We start from the raw sequence: 26,520 nt of genomic DNA, 5'->3' as shown, positions 1-26,520 counted from the left end.
TGTTACCATTGTCTGTTCTTGATGGAGGAAACCTTGAGGTTATTAGTACAGGCATTCTTGGCTACTAGGCATTGACTCTCATAAGGTACAACAGGGCTGCCAGTATCTCGTCATTGATTTATGGCCACGTGACATCGACTGGCCTACAATGGGACATACCCGAATATTACACTCCATGCCAAATAATGGAGCACACCTTGACACATCATGGCATTGACTGTCATGTTTGTTGGGGCCTGAATGTATAGTTGGAATGATTGCCAAATGTCGATCTATGTTGATGGTGCCTGTGAACAGAATGTAGATGACTGGTATGTATATAAAGGGAAAGACATATATTTGAAGTTCCAATTTGTGCATTCTCTGAAATGAAATGAGAATCTGATATTTGTGGGCAAATAGTGGCAGCTCCTTCGCTAAGGCATAGGAGTGTCGCCCCACTCCTTTTAAGCAGTGTAAATAAAGGAAAAATAAAATTATAATTATCAATCTTTTTTCCCCTGCTGCGGCAGCTTGACGGGTTGGGGCTGGTCTGCTCTCAGAGAAGAGAAGGAATAGTGGGCACTCTGTAAAGTGCGCATGAATGTTTGGCCAGCCATCTTGGGCCGGCCAAACATTCATGCACACTTTGCGTGTTCTCCACCCAGGCTGTGGTGAACATGCCTAGGCCCTCAGTCCCCGCCTGAGCATCGAACGTCGGCGCTCAGACCAATCATAACTCTGCATTGCAGCGTTGCGATTGGTTCTGGCCAAACATGCTAAGCTGTACAGTGATCATTACAGAGATGTGCCAAGCGACACACAAGTAACGACATGTCTTTGATACAAAACACTATAATCTGACGTAATGACATATCAAAAAAGAAGAACTGGGGTACATAAAGAGACAATCTATGTGCCAAACCCACAGGGGCAGAAACTGCTAGGGGAGGGAAGCAAGTGGGAAATGGGGACCATTAGTGCGGATAGTAGGAGTATGTGTACAACATGACCTATGTGAGGAAAGAGGGGCAGTGATGTGCCAGGGTTAGTCCCCTGGTAGGACAAGTAAATTCACCCGTCTGGTGTGGAGGTGAGTAAGATCTTAGCAAGGGTACTTCTGCCAGGATGGTCGAGTAGGTGTGTATAAAATTTGCATAGCAAACTTTTTTGTAATTATGCTAAACCTTTGGAAAATTATGTATAATTAGACGTGATTACCTGAAATTTAAATCCATCTTTTAGTGTTATATTATAGCGCAGCTGCTTCATTATATATCAACACATTGCCTTTTTTAAGCACTTCACCTCTAAAAATTTGAAAAATCTACACAACTATTGAAATCTCAGTTAGTTTTCTCCATCACTATTTGACAAGGAGTGAAAACAATCCCTGTACTCCTAGAACACTATTTAAGATGCTAAAGTGCACAGTTAGGGACCCAGTTATAAAACAAGATGTATCCAATCAAGCACTCCTTATCTCCACCCAAATGAAGCTTTATCCTCACTGGCAGTCGTATTGACATTCACCAATCTGGTTTCTATCTGGTACGCAATATCGCAATATGGAAGTACACTCTCTTGCAGTCTGAGATGAGATATTTGCTGTTGGAGCCACTGTTATGTTCCCTTTAAACCTACTAGTGGTATTTTACACCATAAACCATGCCGTCCTAGCTCCCTTACACATGAAGTGGTACACAGTAATTCAGTCTTCCACTGAATCGGATCATTTCTGACTAATCTCACTCCTTGTTATGCCGGATGTCCTCAGGATCGTTTTGAAGTATTATGTTCCACCTCTAAATCCAGCCAATGTCTGGTTGCCATAATGGCACAGTACAATGGAAGGATTAAGTGGGGGAGTAAGGGTGATTGGAAAAAAGGGAAGGAAAGGAAGGGGACAGCTGGGAGGGAGATCTGGAAAACACAAAGAGAACGTATATCGTGAATACCTTAAATTTCTAATTGCACTGTTCATACTGTCTATCCTCACTAAGCGCTTTATACATTCTCAATACCTGAAAAACAAAATACACTCCAGTGGATAGGTAGGTGATGGTTGATTATGTAGATGGTGTCATAAAGGATATTGCTGCAGTGATGCAAAATCAAAATAACATATAACCACAACTTATAAGATGCATAACAAACTACAAAGCCATGAGATTATAATGTTGCATGAACATACCCCTAACTGACTACTTCTACGCTTCACAGGGATTGAGTGTAGGCCACTAAAACTCATTTGTAACCTCTGTTATTAAAAGGAGCCAGAGACAGTTTGGGTTAACACACCATACATCCAGAACACAATATCCATCAAGAAATCAAAAAGTCAAAGTAAGTGAATTGCCCCATAGTTAACTTCACTCGTGGCAAATGTATCAGAGGCTTATTCCTCAAGTAAGACTGAAGCTTAGTTTAAGAGTTCCTTGCTCTTAATTCCTGTTATCAACTATAGGAACACAAACATAAATGGAGATACTTGTGGATCTCCAAAACATCCACGTCTCCGTCGGCCGACAATACCGACCGGGTCAAGATCCTGACTGACTAGCAGTCACCCCAAAGAGATCCAGATTAACGCGTGTAGGCAAACCTTGCCAACACGTCAAACACCAAGTAGAAACAAAAGCGGCCACAGTTCCTGGTGCAAGCACCCTTACCGCACCCACAGAAGATCTGCAACGGCCACCAGAAATCACTGGATAGGAGAATTCCCGACGCCGAACTCGGGAAAGGCTTCCTCCTTATGCGTCCTTGCTCAGAGTCTCACGAGATTCGAGGAGCAGCATGGGAGTAGTAGTTCTGACTCGCGTCTTGCTGGGAAATGTAGTTCTTTCCCCAAGCGCGATCGTGACACTCCTAGACTTTATTTGTCTCAACTCTTATTGTGAAACACATAATACCCCCTTTAGGAGAATTCATGTATAAATGCTTCCTTCCTGTCCCGCAGAATGCAGAGGACTCTGAACTTAACCTAAAAAAATGAGTACTCCTGAAACTCAATCAATTAAACATGGATTTGTGAAGCATGCTACACACCCGTGAGGGTCTCAAGGCTCTGGGGGAGGGGTGACTCGCGCAGCTACGTCTCACCCAAAGAGCTAGGTCTTGAGGCTTTTCCTGAAGGCATGCAGAGTGGGGTAATGTCTGATGCTGAGCGGGAGTTAGTTCCAGGTCTTTGCCGCAATGTTGAAGTAGGTTCTTCCACCTGTTCTAACTCTGCGGATGCGAGGGGTTTCGGAAAGGGCGATGTTGGCAGAACGGAGGTTTCTCTTGAGTGTGTAGAAGGACACTCTTTTGTGAGGTATTGGGGTCCGGTGTTGTGGAGGGATTTGGAGGCACAAGTGAGTAGCTTGAAGGACGCTCTCTTCTCGACGGGGAACCAGTGGAGGTCTCGTAGGTGCTAGGTGATGTGGTCTTGTCTTAAGATACCGGAGACACGTCTGGCTGCGGTGTTCTGGATCGTCTGGAGATTTTGGAGCAGGGATTTGTTGATTCCGACGTAGTGTGTGTATCCGTAGTACAATCTGTTGGTTATGAGTGCGTGAGTGACTTTGGATTGGAGGGGGGCCCATTTGAAGGTCTTGCGGAGGGTGTTGAAGCACTTGGAGGAGAAGCCGTTGATCTCTCAGGTCATGGTGAGGGAGGAGTTGAGTATGATGCGTGGGTGTGGGGGGGTTGCAGAAGACGGTGAGCCACCACGTGCTGTCCCATGCAGAGGGGGTGGGTCTGAGGACGAGCACTTCTGTCTTCTCTGAGTTCAGCTTCAGGCAGATGCTGCTCATACAGGATGCAACGTCTTTCATTCCTTCCTGGAAGTGGAGTCTGGTGGTGTTGGGTTCCTTTGTGAGGGAGAGGATGTGCTGGGTGTCGTCAGCGTAGGATACTAGCTGTATCTTACGAAGTGGCTGCTTTCAGCACAAAGAATAGGAGTCCTTCAGCTGTGTCTATATTGATGACTCAAGTGTGATTTTCTTGACAACTGTTAACAAACAAGTCATTTCTACATACAAACCTATATTTGAACAGTTTCTTAAATCGCATACTTCCCTAAAATTAGTCCAAAGTTTATCTAGACAACTCATGATTCACTTAGCTGTACAAACGTGAGAGGTTGGGTTCAGCCTGCTAAGACTCATTCACAACCTCAGAGCCCCATCTCCAGGGACTCTCCCCATCCCCCACTGCCACCACAGAAGTCATCCACTTTTATAGGTACAAACAAATGTGGTGTCAGATTCTGCTAGCTAGTGCAAATGTGGTATCAGCTTCTGCTATATAGTGCAAATGTGGAGTCCGATTCTGCTAGCTAGTGCAATGTGCATTGGCTTCACTGATACCTGGATCATAGAAGTTGAAGGCTATTTCACCAACCATAACGTACATCCACTGGCTGCCCATGAGTGCCAGATCTGTGTTTAAGCATCTGCGTATCATCCATAAATCACTCCACCCAAGGCACTCTATGTAACTAACACACTGTCCGTCCTCCTTATTTGTTGCGTTCCACTTGCTTTGTCTCAATTAACTTCACAACCCTCAAACCTCCACCAAAGAGCTCAGATGGCCAAGCTGTGTCCTTTGCAAAGGGGATGCTATTTCCGCAATATCCGACCAAGGGGAAGCTTTCCAGAATTTAGAAAGATATCAAGACCTACTTAGAAAAACTGGAAAAATTTAACCAGGAAGTGCTTCTAATTTTTAGGTCTCGCCTAGCGAACGGAGCGAATGCGCTGCTGCACTTGGCGAGACTCCATTGTTGTGGCTTTGGTGAGCGAAGGGAGACAAACCATGTGGGCACACGGACAGGCGATGTGCGCGCGCACGGCGTCTCCTCTGCCTCAGATACTCCCACCGCGCGCTCACACTACAAGGCAGACACGTGCTTGTTATTGATCTGTGGTTCGTTTTATCGTGGTTGACGGTGAACAGCTGTGTGTATGGTTGAGTATTCTTGTTCTTTCTACTTTCACAGTTCATATGTAACTAATGAGCTGCTGATGCTTTCTTTTTTACTTCTTTGTAGTAGTTGATTGCAATGGTATTTATTAATCGTGCAGATAAATCAATACTTACCAGTCGGATCCTTAATGAAGGGTAATAGAAACTCGCATCTCTTAAACAGCTCATATAAATTACCGGCGTGGCAAGCCACATTCTAATTATCCTGTCTGTGTTATCTGCAGAAAAATCTGTCTGTCTGCCAAGTCTGGCACCTCGAACAGGCGATGGAAAGCAACAGCCTCAGGCGCTACCGCTTAGCAGTGCGACTTTTCTGCAAAACTCCAGAATACGGCCTTTTTATCAGTGCGCCAGGAGCGCTCCTGCAGGTGTAAAGAGCTCTGCACCATTTCTGTCTGTTCCGTATTTACAAATCATAACTGACTTACATCTAAGCAGGGTCCTCCATGCACCAATAAGTGCACGGTGTAGCTCTGTGGGTTAACGTGCCTGCTACAATATTCTGTGCTGCCTGAAAGCCACAGCTTTCACTTCCAGTGTGCTGGCTCAGTGTTACCTCCTTTGAAGGTTGTTTAAATCAATACTTTTGATTTGGACACAGTTACAATTTGTTAACTGCATTCTATAACTCCAAGATTGCAGTAAAACACTTTAGTTAAAGTAAGGTAGATGTTAATTAACATTTGGAATTAAATAAGACACAGCAGATTGCAGCAACCTGGCATGGTAAGGGTTATTGGGGACACCAAAGGCAATGCTGACTGGAAAAGTACTTCATCTGTTGCAGTTGTGAAACTGCTCTGAAGTGGCTAGGACAGAGGCAGCACAGTTGTATATTGTTCCTAAAGCCATAGAAAAAAATATAGTTTATTAATGTAAAAGCAATATGTTAATGCTTAGATTTACACAGCAACTCCCCCCTCACCCAGTGCTTAATTTGAGCCGGGGGTTTCCGGTGCTCAGCACTTAATTGGCAGCACCAGCACTTTTGACAGCCTGCCACATGGTGGCGCTGTTTGTCTGATTTAGAGTGAGGACCACAACAGTAGTTTACTAATTCAGTATAAGTAAAAAATGACTAATGCCTGCCGCCCATGGTAATCTTATAGCTTTGGTGGCCTGGAATAGTCTGAATTGTCAAACTTGTACGAGTGTGATAGTTCGTCGCTGGTTTGTTGCTGTCATTGGCAGCACTAGTAGCCGCATTGGGTGGTGTAGGCTGCAGCGGTTTCCTTATGAGGGCCCTGACTCTTATGTCAGAATGTTGGGCTAATTTGGGCACCTGATTTAACATTTCCATGTTCGGTTTACAGGTAATGCTATGTGCAACTGTTTTCACTGCTCCACACACATCTCTAAATGAGGGCCATGCTGCTTGAAATGTTTGTGTGTCCATGTGTGTTTGATGGTGACCTGTGTCTCTTTCTATTGGGAATGCAATAGATCTAGTGAAAACAAAGCCATTCCCTTGTCACGCTCATACACCACAAATCACCTTTGTTGCACTGCAGACCGAATGCAAGTGCAGCGCGTGTCCATCCCTTGTAACCAGGGCACAAGTCGGGGGTTCACGTGGGTGGACGGCGACCACCCGCTTTTTTTACAGCCCCGTCCACCCTAACAAGAAGTTGGGCCCCACTGAAAAAGGTGCTAAATTCATCCCAGTGTAGTTTCCAAACACCGGCACACTTTAAGCAGCGCCTACACGTTGTTATCTGCTTTCGATCGCAACAACGTGCAGGCGGGGACCGGATGGAGCTTTTCCTATTTCTGACTCCCGCTTGGCCCATAACAAAGGCCGAATGTGAAGGGTTCAGGCCTCCTTTTGTTTGAGTCTCCTGGATAGCAGCAGTCAGGAGCCTCACACCTAGAAATAAATGCAGCAGACGGGAAACAAAGGCTCACATCTTGTTAGCACTTCACACATACTTAAGGGAGGCAGCTTTTCACTCTGTTCAGGCTCTGTTTAAGGGATATGCAGGCACTGTAAGAACATCAGGATGTGTTGATCTTTCCCAATATGTACACAAAATAAATAGCATTTATATAGCGCTTACTACCCCTAAGGAGGCGTTGTAATAACTTAAATATCACAATTTTTTCTTTTGAAGCACTATGACTAGAGGAAGCTTTACGCTGACAAAAGGCAACATTGTTTTATGTGTGGTGTACAAAAGTATGAATCTTCTGCCAAAATCAGGAGAGTTTGCAAGTATACTCGAAATTATTTATTATTATTATTTAGAGGTTTTCTATAGCGCTAGCCAGACCCGAGGGTATCGGAGCGCTTTACAGCATAAAAACATATTCTAACAAAGAAACATTTATAACAAAATACAGGACAAAGGCGTGGTAGGAAGAAAAAGTTCAAAAGGAAGGTTTACAGTTCTGCTGAGTGCCCAAGGTGCGCCGTTGAGGTAGAGCGGTTGAGGAGGTCGAGGTGTGGCAATGAAGACGAGGGGTCAAAAGCAAAAGGTAGTCTCAAATCCCAGGGAAAGGCAAGACTTATGCAGCAAAAGTTCTCTTTGTGGTGCCGACCCAGGGGATGAGAGTTCAGAGAGAGGGTAGGAGGTGGGAAGTGGTTGAATTCGATGACTGAAAGGTTGACCATTGAGGTTGCGCTGTCAGGTGACAGCCTGTGGCGGTGAGAGCGTCACGTAAATGCATTCGGAAAGGCGGTTGAGGTAGAGCGATTTTAGGAGGCTTTTGATTTCTGGAAAGGAAGGGGTGGTTCGGATGTTGACTGGGATGGCGTTACAGATTTTTGGGGCGTTTCCTGCAAAAGAGCGGGCAGCATTCTTTTGTTTACGTGTTTTTTGGGTGCTCAAATGTACTTATGATACACCTGCTAAACATATATGTGAGGGCTTAAGATCTGATGTCACTTCTTGTGATGCCACTTCCTGTAATGTCACGCACCTCACGCACCGTGATATCTTGCGCCGTGATGTCACTTGCATACTCGGTTAGTCCCCCCACTTCTTTTTAGGTCTAGCCTGCGTTGCAGCGCATGCACTGCTCTCTGGCGAGAAATTATGTGAGAGAGGGTTTTCAGAAAAGGCTTGAAGCCCTGCGCCTCATTTCCATTGGCTGGCGTCACTGTTTATAATAAATGGTGTGCTGCCATTGGAAATAAGCTTTTTTGGTTGCCTCCCTTTGGCCTTTTGGTCCGGCCCATCCAAACTGGCTCGTCTGCTTTCTGTGTGTCGCAAATGAATTGCTTATCTTTTGGAGGCGTCACGTGTACTGCACGCTCCTGCAACCACGCTGCCTTCATGCCTGGAGCATGCACCAGTCGGCTCTCTCATTGGTTAGCGACTGGAATATCGCTGACATCAGTAAAATAATATACTGTCACTATAATAATATACAGTCACTATCGCGACTGTGCCAACACGGACGGACTACACCGCATGACAACACAAGTGCAGTGTGCTCTCAAATACAAATAAGAATACAGTGTCATTCCACCCCCCCTCTTGACCCATGTTGCATGATAAACTATATTACACTGAAACAAAAACGGGTGTGTTAAACGTCACGACTGCTTACGCCCGAGATACTCGTTACATACACCGCTGTGTGACGATGCAAGCACACATACCAGAATGACATGCAAATGTGTTTCACTGTGCGTAAAGTGCTGTAAAAAAGAGGAAGTCGTCTGTTCATAAAAGTACGAGTGATACAGACCCCTCACAATGGCTTGTATTCTGCCTACGGGTACTCACTCGAAAGACTGTGTTACGAGCAATCGCCACTGCTGTTCGAGATCTGTGCAAAACAGGTGACACTCCTTATTCTATCCCTTAAATCCATGCCACACCAGGAATTCACTGGAATTTTATTACCTCGCGTCTGTGTTACTCGGTTAGTGGAACCTCTCGGGCACTCTCTCGTTACAGGCAACAAAGCTGTTTGAGGCGTAAGACTATCCTTAAATATTTTGAGGAAAGATCCCGACAAGGGATTTATCGACCTCGTAGTTGTACGAAACACTCCGTAGTGTGCTCTTTAAAAAAAACTACAACAATGTGACGTGAATACAACTACACAAATAAAAATAAAAAACAACCATAGGCAACCAATGTGTACACGAAAAACCGTCTAGAAACGTTACCTATCAAAGAGTGTTCAAAGTCAAAACTTTGACGATGAGTTGGTATACGTACATAGCAGAAGAAACAGTGGCTGACACAGAATGAACTGCAACAACGTTGTTATACACATCATATGTTGTCACGTCCGAAATCATAACAACATATTCAATTAGGAGCATATCTTCATGTTAGTCTGTCAAGTCAAATACCTCCAGAATATGTTTAAAAAAAAAATCATACCACATTGACCTCGCTTCACTGAAGGGCACCTGTTAACCACAAAAAAAAGCATATGCAATGCAATAGGTCACACATTTAAGCAAGTTTAAGCTATTGTCATTGTAAATGACAATGCCTTTTATTTATGTTTTAACCCCTCCCATGCTGATGACGAGCTCAGCTTGTCATTAGCCACGGTGCTCGTGTGCTGATGACGAGCTGAGCTCGTTATGGCAGTTAGAACGCTCACAAGCGGGGATAATTCCCCCAGTGTGCTGAGTGTTCTAAGGAAACGGGTGTGGCCGTGACGAGCTCAGCTCGTCATCAGCACACGAGCACCATGGCTGATGACGAGCAGAGCTCGTCATCAGCACCAGGGCGTGTGCGTGCCCCCCCGCCCCCCAGCACAGCGGGGGAATAACCCCTGCAGACAAAGGGTTAAAAATTAAAACAAAAATAAAAGGCATTGTTATTTGCAATGTCAGTAGCTCAAACTTTCATAAATGCAAGACCTATTGCATTACAACTCCTTGTTATCATTGGGAGTGGTGTTGTGCATTACAGGATATTTAAATAAATGACTATGAAGTTGAGCAACTGCGCATGCAGAGTAATGAGTCCGCGGCCGCGCACAGCTATTTAGTAGCCTAAGCTTATTGTTTTTGTTTTGACGAGAACAAAATCACTTTAACTTACGAAGATGGAAGCTGTGCTGGTCAGTGGGTTTTCTTTGGCAGTAAGTGGTTACCTCATTCAGTGAGAGCTTTAAGAATGTGCAGTCTTTTGTGGTGTGGCTTGGAGGCTGCGAGGCGGCTAAGTGAGCAAAGTGTGTCCTGAATACCAATTCTTCAGGCGCTTTGTAACTTTGCTTCTGCTGAAAGACACCATTCATGAAGGCTGCTTGTGTATTCAGCCACACACATGCACAGCAACAGGTACATGCACAGCAACAGGTACACGCAAGGCAACAGGTACATGCATATTATTACACAGATCTACAGACAAGGGCCTCCCCACTCACCTCTCAAACACACAAATGCAAATAGTGAAACAAACACAAACACGCAGAGCCGTACACCCACAGTCAAGCAAAAGACCTTCTTCAACATGCCTCTTTTGCTAGGAGGCCTTTGAAGTCCTGCTTTCAGACACATCAAGGCGGTACTGAACAAAGCCGACCTATGGAAATATATATTTGTCATTCTTTTTGAAGCAAATATTTCCTCTAGTTAAGATCTGTCTTCTCTCGCTGTGCAGATTGAATACCTCCTGAAGAAACTGACCGAAGCCATGGGAGCGGGCTGGCAGCAGGCCTACTTCGAGGATTACAAGGTCGGCCTGGATCCCAAGCGGAATGGCCTCTCGGCGTGGGAGCTGATCGAGCTAATTGGAAGTGGGCACTTCAGCAAGGGCATGGACCGGCAGACCATATCAATGGCCATCAACGAGGTCTTTATTGAGCTTATCCTGGACGTGCTGAAGCAGGTAGGAACTCCGAGAAGAGACAGAAATGGGTAGAAATAACATCATTTTGTGTTGCAATTCCTTCGTTGGGTATAAAATGTTATCTTGGATCTGGCGATTAACAAGGAGAAAAGGGAGAATGGAATATGTTTTCACATCTAAGATTAATAATTGTTAGTCTTTTTTTACAGTGCCGTAGCAAGGTCAGGTGGAGCCCGGTGCAGAACATTTCTTGTCACCCCCGGCTTGACAAAATGGCAAAAATATGTGTTTAAAACACATATTTTTGCCATTTTGTCACCCCCGCTCACTGATGACACCCAGTCCGACCCCCCCCCCTTCCTACGCTACTGCTTTTTTATTTTTACATTACTGTTTTGCAATTGTTATTTTTGTAATTTTGAGACAAGACAGGGGTTTCTGGTCACATCGGGACTATAAGGGCTGAAACCCCATAGTTCGTGAGTATTTCACCTGGAGACTTGGCCAAATCCTCCATGTGTTCCCCAAAGCTCCTAATTGGGAGGGATTCCTCCCCTCCGCCCGCAAACCTCTGGAGTTACCAGTGCCGGCATTTTCATTCCATATTCCAGGCGGAAATACCTCCCTGTTTTCTGGCCAACTTGTAATGGTTGCCAAGAGTTGGAACATTAAATGTTCAGAATGGCCTCAAGGCATGATAACTAGGTGATGGACTGACTTTCTGAAGTAAATCAGTGTAATGAACAAAGGTCATGTGCTCATTTATCAAAGGGAGCAAAATGACTATTGCTGATTTCTATGAATGCTTCAAGAAACCTACAAACATGAGGAGGTGGAATTCAGTGGGTTGCTTCATCTGTGGACACATCTGAAAATGAGGAAAAAGATGTAGTGACAAGAAGAGTGCTTTGTCTGAAAGTTAATTGAAGATTAAACTTGAGTTCAACTAAATCCATGGTGGTAGAGGCCAAGGCCTGGGGTTTCGTATGATTGATCTTTTCCATCAGACTTTGAATTTACTGCTTCTCTGCTATCTTTTCTGTATCACTGTCTGCCTTATTCAGGCAATGGATTTCTGGAGCCAAAAGCCTTTCTCTAGCCCCATATTCGCTGTTGTAATAGACATTACATTTATAAGACACACACCTGCCACAGATCTCATGGCAGTGGTCATCTATAGCTCACCTAGAATAGGTCTTGGGGGCTGTCTGAAGGTTTTAAAATGTGCATTACGATTGAAATTAGAGAGCAACTTGTTCCACAAGAACTGACCCTGAGCAGAAGATGCTCTGCAACCCCTGCTTTTGAGTATGACTTCTAATGCGACTGCAAGGCTCCTAAACTTCCTGCTGGGGTAGCAAAGGTTTATTTTCCTCTCCAAGTATTCAGATTCCATTTTATTAATGGCTTTAAACATAATGTATTATAACCCATAGAGGGGAGAGGGAGGTGGTATAGGGTTCAACAGATACGGTTCAGTGGTACATCCTCCCAGAAACACTCTGAAAATCCTGTAGGGTTAGTAACACAATGCCTCTGCACCAAAACAAAAAAAAAATCTTTTGTGAACAAGATGGACAGTTAACATTAATGCATGTTTTTGTATACAAGGTTTTTTTTATAAAAAAAAGTTTGCAAATCCTTCACTCACATTAGCTGGTGCTTCATCATAGGGTTTTGCTTCTTACCAGCAACAAAAGTCCAAAGTGTGCTCTCCATGAGAGCTTTTGCTTGGCTCTGATTGCTGGAGAGGGAATGATGGATTTTGTGACTTGTATCCGAGGTTAATCATTTGTACTCTTTGGGGTTCCACCGGGTAGTTAAAATGGCGTTGTTGTAGGCTAGGACATTCTTCATTTGTTGCATCCCTACCACAAGGTTAAAATAGAGGACTTGGCTATTAGGACCTTGCAGACAGATTGTCTCGGTCATGTGCCTCCCCATTCCTCTGACCATGAATGCTCACGGGGTTCGGCATTCCTCATGACTTTGCAACGCTCACACTCTTCTTACCTCTCTCTATCCGACCTAATGTTTTTTTTACTGTTTAGGGATCTGAGATTTGGAGGCAATAGGGGATTGGGTGGTCTGACTGACTGGCTCAGCATTAAAAGGACATCTTGGAAAAAAGAGAGATGTACGTTATTATATATGCCCTTGTTGACTGACAAACATATATTGTGATTTTAAATGCTGCTATATTGCAAACTCTATGCACACCTCCAAAAATCACGAGGAGTGGGGGAAGAAACTCGCAATTGTTCCACTCAGCTTCTCGATAGATAGCGATAAATATCAGAGAGGGTAAGAGCACGGTATCAAATCAAGAATCTCCAACAGAAAAGGTTGTCGGACCCTCAACAGTGATGTTCTGTCAGTGGTATGTGTCCCGCTGACTTACTAATGACTGATAGTGACATTATCGGGTCTGTCCTCCAGCAGGAGGAGATGTGCCAAATTCGGATCAATGATATAAAACAATGTGCTTAAAATTGCCTCCTACCTCCAAAATCTTATGACTTTATTTTTTTTTAAAATGGGGACCATGGGTTGATTTTCCGGGTCTTCAAGATGCAGGCTGGGAAAGACACCTATCAGAACGGTTCATGGAGATGTAAACATATAATACTTTTCTCATGGGTAAAGGCATCAAGGAATTCTTGAAACTGTTTATTACTTTGTGTACTTCAAGTCATATTGGCATGCCTTATTCATAAGCTGTTTATGTTGACTTCTTGTAGTACAGTTTGGTGTGGCACTGCAGGGAAGGGAGAGATTGAATATTAAGGTAAGACAGAACAGGGCAGGGAAGTAATAGAATGAGGCTTCGTGTAACACTTGTATCTACTTCATTTCAAAGATGGCGTCGCTCCAGGACATACCGCTTTTGTGCCATACATTTGTGTCAACAATATTTGAATCGCCCATATAAAGATATTTTCATTTCCTGTCAGCTTTCGAACACACACAGATAATCACACAGGGTGTACAGGAAGGACATTGGTTTTTATGGCTTTCACTTGCGAAAGCATCGATGCAGAGAAGAGGTCCGGCTTGACAACTCGGAGAGTGTCTCCAGTGCAAGTATTAGTTTGGAAAGTAGATGTTTAACACTTTCATTTCCGACTGGCTAGGTTGTGACGTGTCCAGCGCAGGGCATAAGGAGTGATGCATTATTACTTGGAACATCTTTTTATCAGCTTGTTTATTGTGCATTGAAAATCTCTTAAACTGATGAATGAACCAACATGTGCCTGGTTCATGGGACACAACCCTCATCTATAGAGTAGGTACCCATGTGGCTTATTTCAATGAGTGAGTGATTCCTTTGGAAGCAGGGGTGAATATTGTCTGTCATAGCTGCTCTTTTCTTCAAACAGGGTTACATGTGGAAAAAGGGGCACAAAAGGAAAAACTGGACAGAGCGATGGTTCGTGCTCAAACCCTTCATCTTGTCCTATTACGGAAGTGAGGACCTAAAGGACAAAAAGGGAGACATCCTATTGGACGAAAACTGTTTTGTAGAGGTAAATACTAAGTTGAAGTAAAAGATATTAAAATATAAGACAATCGTTAATTTATAAGTAAAATATATCACCAAACTATAGTAATACGTGCGTGAAACACATTTTGAGTTAATTTGTAGTTGGAAAATAACCAAATTAAAACTGCTGTTTTTTTTAAAACTGTTCAATTTTCAATCAGAGGAATTTGCCACACGGGAATCAAGCCCACACCGTGAATTCAGTTGAGGGAAATCAATTTGAAAAAAGGTGAATTTTAAGAATCGGCATCCACCAGTTGGCAGGACATCAGTCTTGTGACCTAGTGGAGGCCGTAGTAAAAAACAATTAGAACCTTTGAATGTGGTGAGATCCACTGAAGATAGAGGAGCTGCTCTAGGCCGACAAGGGCTGGTACAGACCTTCTGGGCCAACCTTACAATGTTTGTCTCTGGAGTGGTACCTTTTTAATTTAGTACATTCTACCACAGAGGACAGAATGTTCTAAAAACTTTACGCCCCTTCTGCCTTGGCTATACCGGTTGTTAAAGACCTTTATCCTTGTTAAAGGCCGCTCCCTGCGGCTTGGGCGTGTAACTAAGGTTGGGGCATTTTAGAACTTTTCTAGCCCTCGGAAGCAGGAGTAAAAGCTTGAATCTGAGGGGCCAGCCAGACATTTGTACTATAGGCATTCAGCAAGATCCAAATCTCCATTTGGGGGCTAATTTACTTGAAGACGCATAAAATTACGTTAATAGTGCCCCTTGTGAAATCCCTCCTCCAGGCCCTCCTGGATTTAATGTGAATGCCTTTATTGAGAGACATCCTTCTGTGTTCACTCCAGACTTCAGTTGTGATAAAATTCACTCAACGCATTGCAGAACTGAGATACTGATGCTCAGTGAACACCTCATCAGAAATAGTATCACAAGTTGCACAGATAGGCCCCTCTGAGTTAGATCTCTATGTAAATCGTACAAGAAAAGCTATTATTATTGTATGTTTTAAATTCGGCGTAGTCCCTAGTCCCTTATTTCCATATCAGGGTCATAACGTTCACCAGTTCTAGATGCCTCATTCAGAAAGGGGAGCCTTTCTCAGTTTGCATTAAATGAAAAATTCTCTTCTCAACTCCTCAAGAAACGAGAAAAAGCCACATATTTTATATCGATCCAAATGAGGCAAATTAACTAAATCATCCTAAACCAACACTTTTGTCTAAAATTCGGGCAACCCGAATTTATGTGTAATAATCAGTAGGACAGAAGTGCTGGGCCAGAATGCAAAGTGGCAGCCTCTTGAGAACATCAATGCAAGGCCACGGTGTATTAGACGTACACAGCCAGTGAGTCCCAAAAATACCTCTGAAGTCAAAGTGGGGCAAATCCCCTTAGTAGAATGTGCAGCTGAGGCTTCTGCAAAAACCAATAAGAACGATTTTTCCAGATAAAGCTTGCAGGCTGTGTCTCTGTTTCTTAAATTAGCCCCAGGTGTACAGGCAGAGGCTAAAAGAGAAGCAGGAGCTTTGACAATATAGACATTTTAATATTTATTTCTCATCCTTTTAAGGACAGTAATAATTACTATTTTCTGGAAATGTTTTTAAAAACCTCTTCTACACTGTGACGTGATTCTTATTGAATTGAATAACTGTTTAATGCAAAAATTGTTTAATTGAAAAACTTAATAAAACATATTTGAAAGTAAATACTATTTTCCAGCAGACTTTAATCTCGTCCTTGGTCTTAATAAGGTAAAACTAGCACAACTCCTCCAGACTGTTTGGCATCTTAATTCCCAAATACCATGTCTTTGTGCCACAATTGTTTGTCCATCATTTACATGGCCTGCGTTCGAAGGCAGTGCTTCTGTCTTCCAGAGTTGGCCTACTGTTGCAGAATGTACCAAATATCACTAAATCGTAAGGAAAGTGAAAATTGTCTCGTATTTAGGTGGTAATGCCTAAAGGTCATGCGCCTAACGCTTGATTTTATGCTCCACACCCCCATGCATTAAAGGTAAAATAGAACTGATGTGCCTGAGTTTCTTTTGTGTTTATTCTTAACTGTAGCAAAAAGTTTTCACGTTACAAGAACATTCCCAATATTGCTCTGCAATAAAAAGCAGAACTTCCTGTGTCTCAGTTAAATAAGCTACTACCCGCATGTACATTATCAGTTTTTGTATTTCATTGCCAGCGTAACCTGAGCATCTCATGTTTTCACACAGCAAACCAACCAGCGGGTCCAACTCTATCGCCAGACCTATGATTGCTTTGATCATTCTCAAGACTTCCTTCAAGAATATTGTAACCTTTTTACAAGTCTATCACAATTTAAACATATCACTGCGTTAACTCCAGTTTCTCCAACATGGGTTGGTAAATCCAGACAAAAATGATTTAGATATAAGCAGATTAGATACCATTGATAGAAGACTTTTGTAAATGTTCTCCTTATTCTGGGTTCAATCAGATGCAGTTGTTTCCATATGCCCGATTATTTCCAAGACCTCTGTGATGAATAATTATTGTATTTTATTTTCCTATCTATTCATGCGTTTTAAATCGCTGTAGGGACTGTGATCTCTAACAACTTAAGCAAGCATAAGATAAGATGTTAGGCTGGTGAGTAATCAAAGTCTAGAGTTGCTATTACAGCATTTTTTGCAATCTCATTAGTGACTATAAAATCAAAGATGTTGCTGCTATGCCAAATTCTGCTACTTTGTATTGCAGCTCATATTCCTCAAGATCTTTCTCGGTCTGTCTTCCTATAGCTGACCGAATGTTAGGAGGCCTCTCTTGTTTAGTGTGTCAAAGTCTTTTTTCATGAACCTGATTGAAGGCCTGGCTTACCTTTCATAGGTGTGATTGGTGATAGGAATGAGGTGAACTTATATTTCCTCACTCTTAAATTCCTGTTCTAGATAATGCAAAAGGCAAAGGTGCCATATCTACACTTTGTTTAGGAGCGGACCTATTGGTATCATGTTCTACAGCGCAGCCTACTTTGCTCATCCTTAAAGGCTCATTCAATGCAGCTAAAGTTAGGGCTGCCTGTATGTTCCTATCTGGCACTCAGTGCCCTTAGGGCCAGATGTACGACCGTTTCTAGCGGTCGCAAACAAGCCGATAGGTCTTCCCTATTTACAAAGCATATTTAACACGTCGGTAACCTATTACTGTGGAAGATTTCTCCCACGGTGTGGGGCATCATTAAATAGTTACCACTGCCCTAATCACCATGTTTTATCTGGCAGTGAGGGACATGAAAAACTGGACATTTGACCACCCCTTCTGAATCATGTGGACGGTCAAATGGCCAAGCCTTTGACATCCCTTAAGTATGTCAAGGCTGAGACAGAGTAGTCTCTGCCATTGACATAACAAAGTTCTGCCTGACTCTAAATGAGGGGAGCAGAACTTCAGTTTGGCGGAGAGGGTACTGCTTTTTCTAAATTCGGTTCATAGATGTGAAGGATCATACAAAGTCTTTATTTATTCTTATTTTATTATTCTTACTCCTCCCAAATGCTGCCATTTAGCATACATGCACAGAGGTCTAGTGTGTGTATGTGAACAAGGATAATGGCAGTCAGTGGCCAATGCCACGCCACCTTCAGCAGCCGCAGCGAACCAAAAGGTGGAGCACACCCAAACTAGCAAGACTGGTGAAATAACTCCAGGCCTTTTGGGGACTGAGAGGGGTAGGCATTTTTTTTTATATCTGTCGATGTAGGTTTTCTATTGGATATGTTTTATATAATAGTTTAGCGTTCAGGGTTTTAGCTGCTGTACCTAAATTTGCTGTTTGTTTCAGTCGGTTTTACAACCAAGACCAGCTTGTCAATGAGTATAAAACCCCATTTAGAACACACCCTTCACACGGCTGTGGAGAATGTTATTTGATATATGTCAAAGGTGAGTGAAGAATTTAGAAGAGATGGAGGAGGGAAGAATCTCCAGAAATAGATTAGGGAGATCAGAGTAGTAAAAATGAGTTTTGAGATGAGTCAAAGGAAGGATAGGTGATGGAAGAATTTAGAAGAGCTGTTTGTGAGATCATAGTATTAAAATGAGGTTTGGGATGATTCAAGATGGGATAGAGGAGGGAAGAGTCTAGAAAGGGTTCTATTGATGATCACAGTAGTAGAATGAGGTTTGGGATGAGTTAGATACAGGATACATTGAGACAGGTATAGGGTGAAATATAGAATAGTGCATTGGAGTTTTGGGTTCCGGTGTAGCGTGCTACTCGCCGAAAAGCGCTTTGACGCCTCGTTGGGGGTAGTAAGCACTATAGATATACAATTACAATACAATACAATCCTCAATATTTATAAAGTGCAGTATATACTCGAGGGCTTCTTGGTGCTATATATTATTTCTCTTTCCTCTCTACTAACATAGAGGGCGGCACCTATTTTCATTTGCTTACCAGACTGCGAATGCGACTATCCCAGTATTTTGTATCAAACTCATTTTGCTTCCCGTTGGATATTATAGAGAAGTGGTTAGAAAATGAAGACTGGATTATTCTCTCTTCTCGACTACAAGCGAAGCGAGCAAACTGGATTAGTGAGAAATTTAATTGCACATGGAATATTAACATTAGTGTAATTTATTATCACATGAAATAATAACAGTAGTTCCTAAATATCCGTGTCTCTGGTAGCTCATACAGAGCAGTGCTTTGTCTGCTTGGTCTTTTTTTTCCTTTTGAACTGAATGCACGACATGCTTTCAACTTGACCAGGAAGTGACTACAGTATAAATGGGGAAATTCCGTCTTGAAATTAATTATCTCCTGTTACAGGCCAACTACAACACTTTAGATTAATGCATGACTGAATAAATTCCCTCACAGTAATGAGTAGGGAAAACCCCAGGCTTTCTGACTTTGCACTTGCTGCTTATTGATGGATACTGAAACTGCACAGTGGGAGAATTGTCCTGCGTGCTGTCCAGAATCAATAGGCTACCAGAGGCCGCGTGCTTCATCCTGACTGTCTGAATATCCTTCAGTCTTGCAGACTCTTCATCAATCGAGCACCCTGGAAGAGCTTCATTTGCTCTGGGTACTGGTGAGTGTTCAGTCTGGGGAGGCAGTGCCCCTCAAAGCAAACCGTGCCCACATCTGGTCTTTTCAAAAACTCAGACCGCCATGTTTTCTTCCCAGTATGTTGTGGCTTTTATTTTTTACGGAGTTTTATATAGCGCGAACTTGACCCGAATCGGGTATACGAGTGCTTTACATAGCACCAGTTGAGTTACATGAGGACACATTCATTTTTTAGGCATTAGGAGATTAAGTGATTTGCCCAGAATCACAGGATGTTCAGCATCGTTGCCGTGACTCAAACCCAGTTCCCCAGATTCGAGGACGACCGCCCTAGCCGTTAGGCCAACTCCTCTCCCCTATTACATTCCACTACCTGCGCTTCCCAACTCTACATGCCAGTCTTGCAGGATTTTTTCATTGTTGCTTTTCCCCCTTTGTCATTGCCTTTCTCCTCCTTCTCACCCTTTTCTGCCTTTCTCTCTCTTGCTATGGATCAAAGTATGAAGATGAAAAATAAGCCCTGGTCCGCCAAAGTTTAGTGCAGCTGACACCACCGGCATAAATTAAGCACTGAGTGCAAACCCTGCTCTTATTTGCCAGTAATAGATTTTTAAAATTATTTTCCAATGGTTTCAGCCTCTAGCCCCTTTGCACCATCTCACGGTTGTCCCGGCCATGCAGTTGGCAGCAGTCAACACAACATTATATTTCACTTCAGAGAACATGAACCTGTTTTGCTTGATTTCTCTATAGATCACCAGATAAAATGGTCCGAAATCTCAAATCGGGAGTATTTTATTGCAGGGTTCCACATTGGCTCTCACTGTTAGAGCTCTTTTTCAGAATTTACCACCACCTGCTCACCCAGAGTCATACAAAGGCACTTGATCTGCCCCCACGAGTATTCAGACACATTCAATTACTTACAAAACAAGAGTGAAATGAGCTCACTCTACAATCATGGGAGTTCTGTCAGCTTAGGACATTGCCAGGCATGGATGAAAGGAAACAGCACATCACTTTACTGCTTGAAAATAGTTATCTGCCCTACTGACATACGGGGCAGTCCTTTCATCTAAGAGGATGCTCACCCATATCCTAATGCGTGTTTTAACCCCTTCGGGGCTATTGACGAGCTGGGCTCGTCATCGCGCTTACCTGTCCTGCGCGGATGACAAGGCCAGCTCGTCACGTAACGCGGTAATTTTGAAATTGCCGCGCACAGCGGGAAAAGCCGCCGCGGCGAAGCGGTTAAGTTCCAGAGTCAAACACCTCATCATTGTATCCATCTTTCTTTCTACTAGTGGAGCTATCAGGTACATGTTGTCGGAAATATATGATCAAAACAATGTTTCTACCATTTTAACAAAGCCAAAGACCTTCCCAGGGTCGTCGCCACATTGAGGCTCCACTAGCGATCCATGTGGTAGATCAATATCTCTAACAATGCATCTACAGAGACTTGAGGTCACAACTTTGCAAGTGAACTGACTGCGAGATCCTGTGCATGTGAGACACACCGAATTTTGGAAAATTCAAAGTTTTGAACAACAATAGTAATGTATGCAGCAAAAGGTGTGCAAGCAAAGGGTTTCGAGTTAGTGGCATTCATTACTTCACGTGACCTTCTGCTATACCTCAGAATGTCCCTATTGAGTTGCTAAATATGTTAGTTCTATTTTACTGCATAGCCGTGTTTATAATGAGTACAAGTAATACCCTGTGCAAGTGTAGAAATTACCATTTTTAGGCCTAAGCCACGCCTATCTGACATCTGTGGAAATATACCCCAAGGAATTTGACGTTGTAACTTACACCACCTACATCTCGCAAACCAGATTGTGTCCCTATCATGCATTAAGTGCCCTTTGCTAAATATACAGTGGGCAGTTTTTCATGCCAGTGTCATCTACGACTCTATTAGGAATCATGACCTGCATTGCATTTTCTAATAGAACCATGGCCTGCCCCAGGACAGATTCTTTTATACAAATATCGATTTCCCTTACTTTACTCTATCAATTCTTCCTAAGGATATGATAAACAAGCAATAGGTTTGGGCTTCTTTTTTGTTTTGTGGCACCATTTACAAATTGCCTTTATTAAAAAGCGGATGGTCTCTGCTAAAATGACTTCAAAAATACTTATGTTCTATGAGCACCTCCTCTCTAGTTCAACATTACCCGACAAAAGAATCTGATCTTAGCACAGAATTATCTTTGGTGGCTGCCTATTCCCTTGTACTCGGTTGACTCTCCGTTTTGACTGGTTAAATTCCACCCTGATTGTCAAAGTTTATTCCTTTGCTAATCTTCTCCACCATTGTTTAGCATTCTTCTATTACATTTGATCAGAATGTTAATTTAATGTTTGTAAACGCCTTTTTGTAGGACAAATTAACATCTTGTTTATAATGAGCGATGGATAAGCAGAAGGCGGTCCAGTGTCTAAAAATGGTTTTATTCTTGTAACCCATTGCACAAGTGTTCAGTCACTCACTCACTCAGGTTTATTCTGCAATACATGTCGATTATGTAAACCATCTTAAGGATTTTATTTAAGTGGGCGTGAGCACGCACTTTAGATGTTGCTAGTAGGCTTCTTTATTCTTTCTTTATATATCTATTACTAAACATGGACTGCTAGAGGGATAGAAGGGATAGAAGGCAGCCCATGGGTTCCTACGTACACAACATGCCCAAAGGTAAAGTGTGTAAGGTATCATATGCTTTGGAATACTACACCCCCCCCCCATTCCACCCTTCTAGAGGGAGAAGACATGTAGTTGTAGCTCTACCCGGTTAAAGTTAAACAGAGCCTCAGCATCACAAAATGCATGCTGCTGCCACAGACACTTGTCTGACCTCCTGCTGCTGGACAAAATTCCGGCAGGGGAGGCCTGGACAATAGGTTTCCTGCTAGCACCTCCCCAGACAGGCTATAGTGTATTGGGGCAGGGTGGGTTGAATGAAATGAGACACTGCCTGGGGCACACAGGGTGCTCCATGCATAGCCCGGTTCAAACCAGTTGCTGGGGCACTCCAGCCCCAGCTCTGGCACGAAACTGGACAAAGGGAAAGGGGTGTAACCACCCCCTTTCCAGGTTCTACTTATAGGAGGGACCTAGCAGGTAATCCAGCCCCTTAGATTGGTATAAAGCTAGAAGCTGTGTCTAGAGACATTAGATTACCCTGAACTGAAACGAAACTCTGGACCTTTGACATTCTACTGCAACTAGAAGACTGAAGCATCTCCCTTGTGGTCAAGGAGTGACCACCCTTGTCAAACAGGCACCATCAGTGACTTGCCGGTTTGCTTTGTCGATGCTCCCGCTGGAGCCTGAAGACTTAGCGACGCAGCCTCTGGACTTCCAGACTTCTCTGACCCCGACCCACATCCACAGCAAAGCTGAGACCCGTTGCGGACACGAGAGACGTGGGACCGGACTACCTGCAGTACCTGCTTTTTACTAACTGTGCAGCTTCTGAGGCGTCCTCGAAGTTGTGCATTGGGACTTGAGAAGCCCCAACCCCAAGCCGAAAGTGCACCGAAGCTCAGCCCTCCACGAGTGCCGTGTGGGGCCTGAGCCTGAATTTCTCCTCGCCGCGTCTTCGCGGTTGCTAGCCCATTGGCTAGTGGCCCTCCTGAAGACATCCTTTTGAAACCACAATGCTTGCCTGGTTGCTCTGGGCTTGCTCCTGCTTTCCTGTAAAGGGGAAGCTCCTCAGACCTTGCTGGTCTGAACAAGAAGCCGATCTTCCTTCCTGCGTGAATTGCCTTTGCCAAGACTTGTTGACTCCAATACGGAAGCCGACACCTCCAACAGCGAGATCCTTCGTGGGACAGTCCGTATCCAGCTCCTGGTCGCCGTCGACGCCTCCTGGTCCACGTGGCTGCAGAGACAAGCTGCACATCTTCACCTGATTGCAACGCGACATCGCCCGGTTCCTCCCTGGTTCCTTCCTGGTCACTGGCTAGTGACCCAGACTCTGTCCCCTCTGCTTTCAGGTTCTTCACTGCTCTGATCCACTCTTGGATCCATCCGGACATCTTCCTCCTGGTCGCCTGCAGCATCTTTTTGCAGCTCTCCATAGGATTCGACGACGAACCCCGACACGAAAGAACACCTATGCACCCGGTTTCCCTGGGTGAAGTAACTCGAGTACTCCGGTGCTCCCATGGGTAATAACTATCCAAGTGTCTTAGTTTAACTGGGTTTTCCCATAGTCCATCCGGAAGTGTCAGAAATCAACTACTTTGTAAACTTTACATTCCCATTGAAAGTCTATGAGAACTCGCGTGTGTGTTTAGACACTGCACACGCATCCTGTGGGACTCCTACTTTCTAACCTTTGGTTGTTTAGTGTAGCCCCAGGCGATTTCCTAGGCCCTAGGCCTACTCACCTTTCCTGAAGTGGTTCTTATACCACTTACTTAGTATATGGTTCGTGAGGCCCCTAGGGCAGAATTGTATTTGTGAAACTTATAGTATGCTTATTGAGAAACTTGTGCTGTATCTCGAACTCTGACCTCATAAAGAGTGCAGAGGGGTTGTGTTAGTAATAAATACATATATATTTGATATATACCTTGTGTGGTGTCCTTTCATTTGGTATTCAAGGGGTTATTATTGGTAAAACAATTGGCTTCACATGCTCTCTGAAGTATTAGCCTAAGACTGCTTTCTCCATGCTACCACTAGGATAGCTGGTCTATAAGGTTGACTTTACAACCATCACCATATGGCCGAGATACCCGCCACCCCCTCTCAACACAATCCCCAAGAATTGGGAAACCGGAAACAGTTCTTGAACTTTTGGAAGGCGGGAAGGGAGTCACCCTTCCCGGCCGTATTTATTAAAATATGAAACAAAAGAAAACATTAAAATAACAGTTTCATATAATGTACAATTTCATTTCCACATTACGATGTTTGGCTAACCTTAACAGATCTCTAATACAAAGGTTCTCCTAGCCGAACTAACATCCTACAAAACATTTGACTTGAAATTGTACATCCTAACGTTAAGGGCCAACGGCAAGGTCGTAACCGGTGTCAGATCCCTAAACCAGAAATACCCCCCTCACTTGTGAGAGGAGCGACCGCACAGAGGCGTACCTCAAGTGCATCTACCAATTTCCCTTTGTACTTGACGGGGGCCCCAATAAACTCGACGCCATTTAACGGTCGTTCGAGGACTCGTGTGAGGTGTCTAAAAAGGTAGCGTAAACCCCCTCCCGCACCCCACACAACTTACCCATCTGCCGTCGCAGATGTCCTGGCCCCGGGAAATTCCCCAGGAGGGGCCATAGCCCCTCCTATCCAGGAAGGGGCCTTGACCACCTTTCCTTTCCTTCCGGCGGCCTCTCCTTAGACAGGACCGCCTTCCCGTTGAGGGGCCAATTGGCCACCTCCCCCGCGCGCTCCCATCCGTAATGGGTGACGCCCCCTCATAGGGATCTTCGAATTACTGCTCACCGATCATGACCTTACCGCCCGACCAAAATAAATACGACAGTTCTACCTAAGTTACTCAGATTTACAAAGCAAAACAACATTTATTATCAAGCGTAAATACTGATCAATCCTTGTTCAAAATTACTTTATTTGCAAAACATACTGAAAATAACCAATCTTTATTGCATCTTTAAGAAATTTCACGACCATCATCACAACCTGTAAGAAAACAGAGAAAACAAAAGATACTATATCAACTGTATTCACAACGAATCGCTGTCCTCAGGGGCTGGTGGGTGGGTCAAAATTGCTCTTCGTTCCGTCTCGAGCTCACGTGCAGCGGGGAGGTGCAGCTTCAGAGCACAGGAACAAGAGGATGCTTTCTTGGCTTCCGCTCCTTTTATCCGTCTTCAGGGTGGGCGTGAACCCGCCCCCGCCTGCCTCCGAGGGCGTGGCCGGCCGCGTCGGTGTCTAGGCCAGCCCACTCTAGGGCGGGAAAAAGGCGCGCCCCGGCTACGCCGCTTCGGGCATACCAGCCGAGACTCGCCTCCCGCCCAAGATGGCTTCCCGGGGGGATCGTGGTACTCCACCATACGTTCGGGGGGACCGATTGGTCGCCCCTTTCCATATGGCCGAGATACCCGCCACCCCCTCTCAACACAATCCCCAAGAATTGGGAAACCGGAAACAGTTCTTGAACTTTTGGAAGGCGGGAAGGGAGTCACCCTTCCCGGCCGTATTTATTAAAATATGAAACAAAAGAAAACATTAAAATAACAGTTTCATATAATGTACAATTTCATTTCCACATTACGATGTTTGGCTAACCTTAACAGATCTCTAATACAAAGGTTCTCCTAGCCGAACTAACATCCTACAAAACATTTGACTTGAAATTGTACATCCTAACGTTAAGGGCCAACGGCAAGGTCGTAACCGGTGTCAGATCCCTAAACCAGAAATACCCCCCTCACTTGTGAGAGGAGCGACCGCACAGAGGCGTACCTCAAGTGCATCTACCAATTTCCCTTTGTACTTGACGGGGGCCCCAATAAACTCGACGCCATTTAACGGTCGTTCGAGGACTCGTGTGAGGTGTCTAAAAAGGTAGCGTAAACCCCCTCCCGCACCCCACACAACTTACCCATCTGCCGTCGCAGATGTCCTGGCCCCGGGAAATTCCCCAGGAGGGGCCGTAGCCCCTCCTATCCAGGAAGGGGCCTTGACCACCTTTCCTTTCCTTCCGGCGGCCTCTCCTTAGACAGGACCGCCTTCCCGTTGAGGGGCCAATTGGCCACCTCCCCCGCGCGCTCCCATCCGTAATGGGTGACGCCCCCTCATAGGGATCTTCGAATTACTGCTCACCGATCATGACCTTACCGCCACAGGCCGGATAGTTGACCGGCTATCCGGACCCCCCACAACACTCCTGCCTAAAGGTCATGTCATAAAGTCTTTAGCCAGGCTATCAGATCTCCTATGAGTAACTCGTTCCCCATCCGGGACAAATGAACACCATCCCCCGAATACATACTGTCCCCTTTAATACAACCATGCGAAGTAGAATGCAGTGTACTTGAACGGAACAGTCTACTCACTTTATTATTAATTTTCCTTACTGAATGATTCAGAGCAGAAACAGAAATAGCCCCCCGCCACACTTTCCGTGGGATCATATGGGACCATGCAATTGTGCACCCTGGAACTCTTCTCGCCAACCAACTTACCATGGAAAGCATCGCCTCAAGAAGAAGTCGTCTACCAGTGGTCACCAAATC

General features: G+C 44.3%; 1 protein-coding gene across 1 annotated transcript in view; it reads left to right on the top strand.

Annotated features, from left to right (window-relative positions):
• SWAP70 (switching B cell complex subunit SWAP70) overlaps nt 1–26,520 on the top strand; it is a 367,323-nt gene that overhangs the window by 202,331 nt on the left and 138,472 nt on the right. The window contains exons 4-5 of the mRNA XM_086955967.1: nt 10,530–10,757; nt 14,099–14,245. Coding sequence (XP_086812093.1) covers nt 10,530–10,757; nt 14,099–14,245 — 375 coding nt within the window. The remainder of the gene's footprint in view (nt 1–10,529; nt 10,758–14,098; nt 14,246–26,520) is intronic.

This window comes from Lissotriton vulgaris, chromosome 2_1 (genome assembly GCF_964263255.1).
Source record: "Lissotriton vulgaris chromosome 2_1, aLisVul1.2, whole genome shotgun sequence".
NCBI lineage: Eukaryota > Metazoa > Chordata > Amphibia > Caudata > Salamandridae > Lissotriton > Lissotriton vulgaris.
This window is presented reverse-complemented; position numbering and strand designations above follow the sequence as displayed.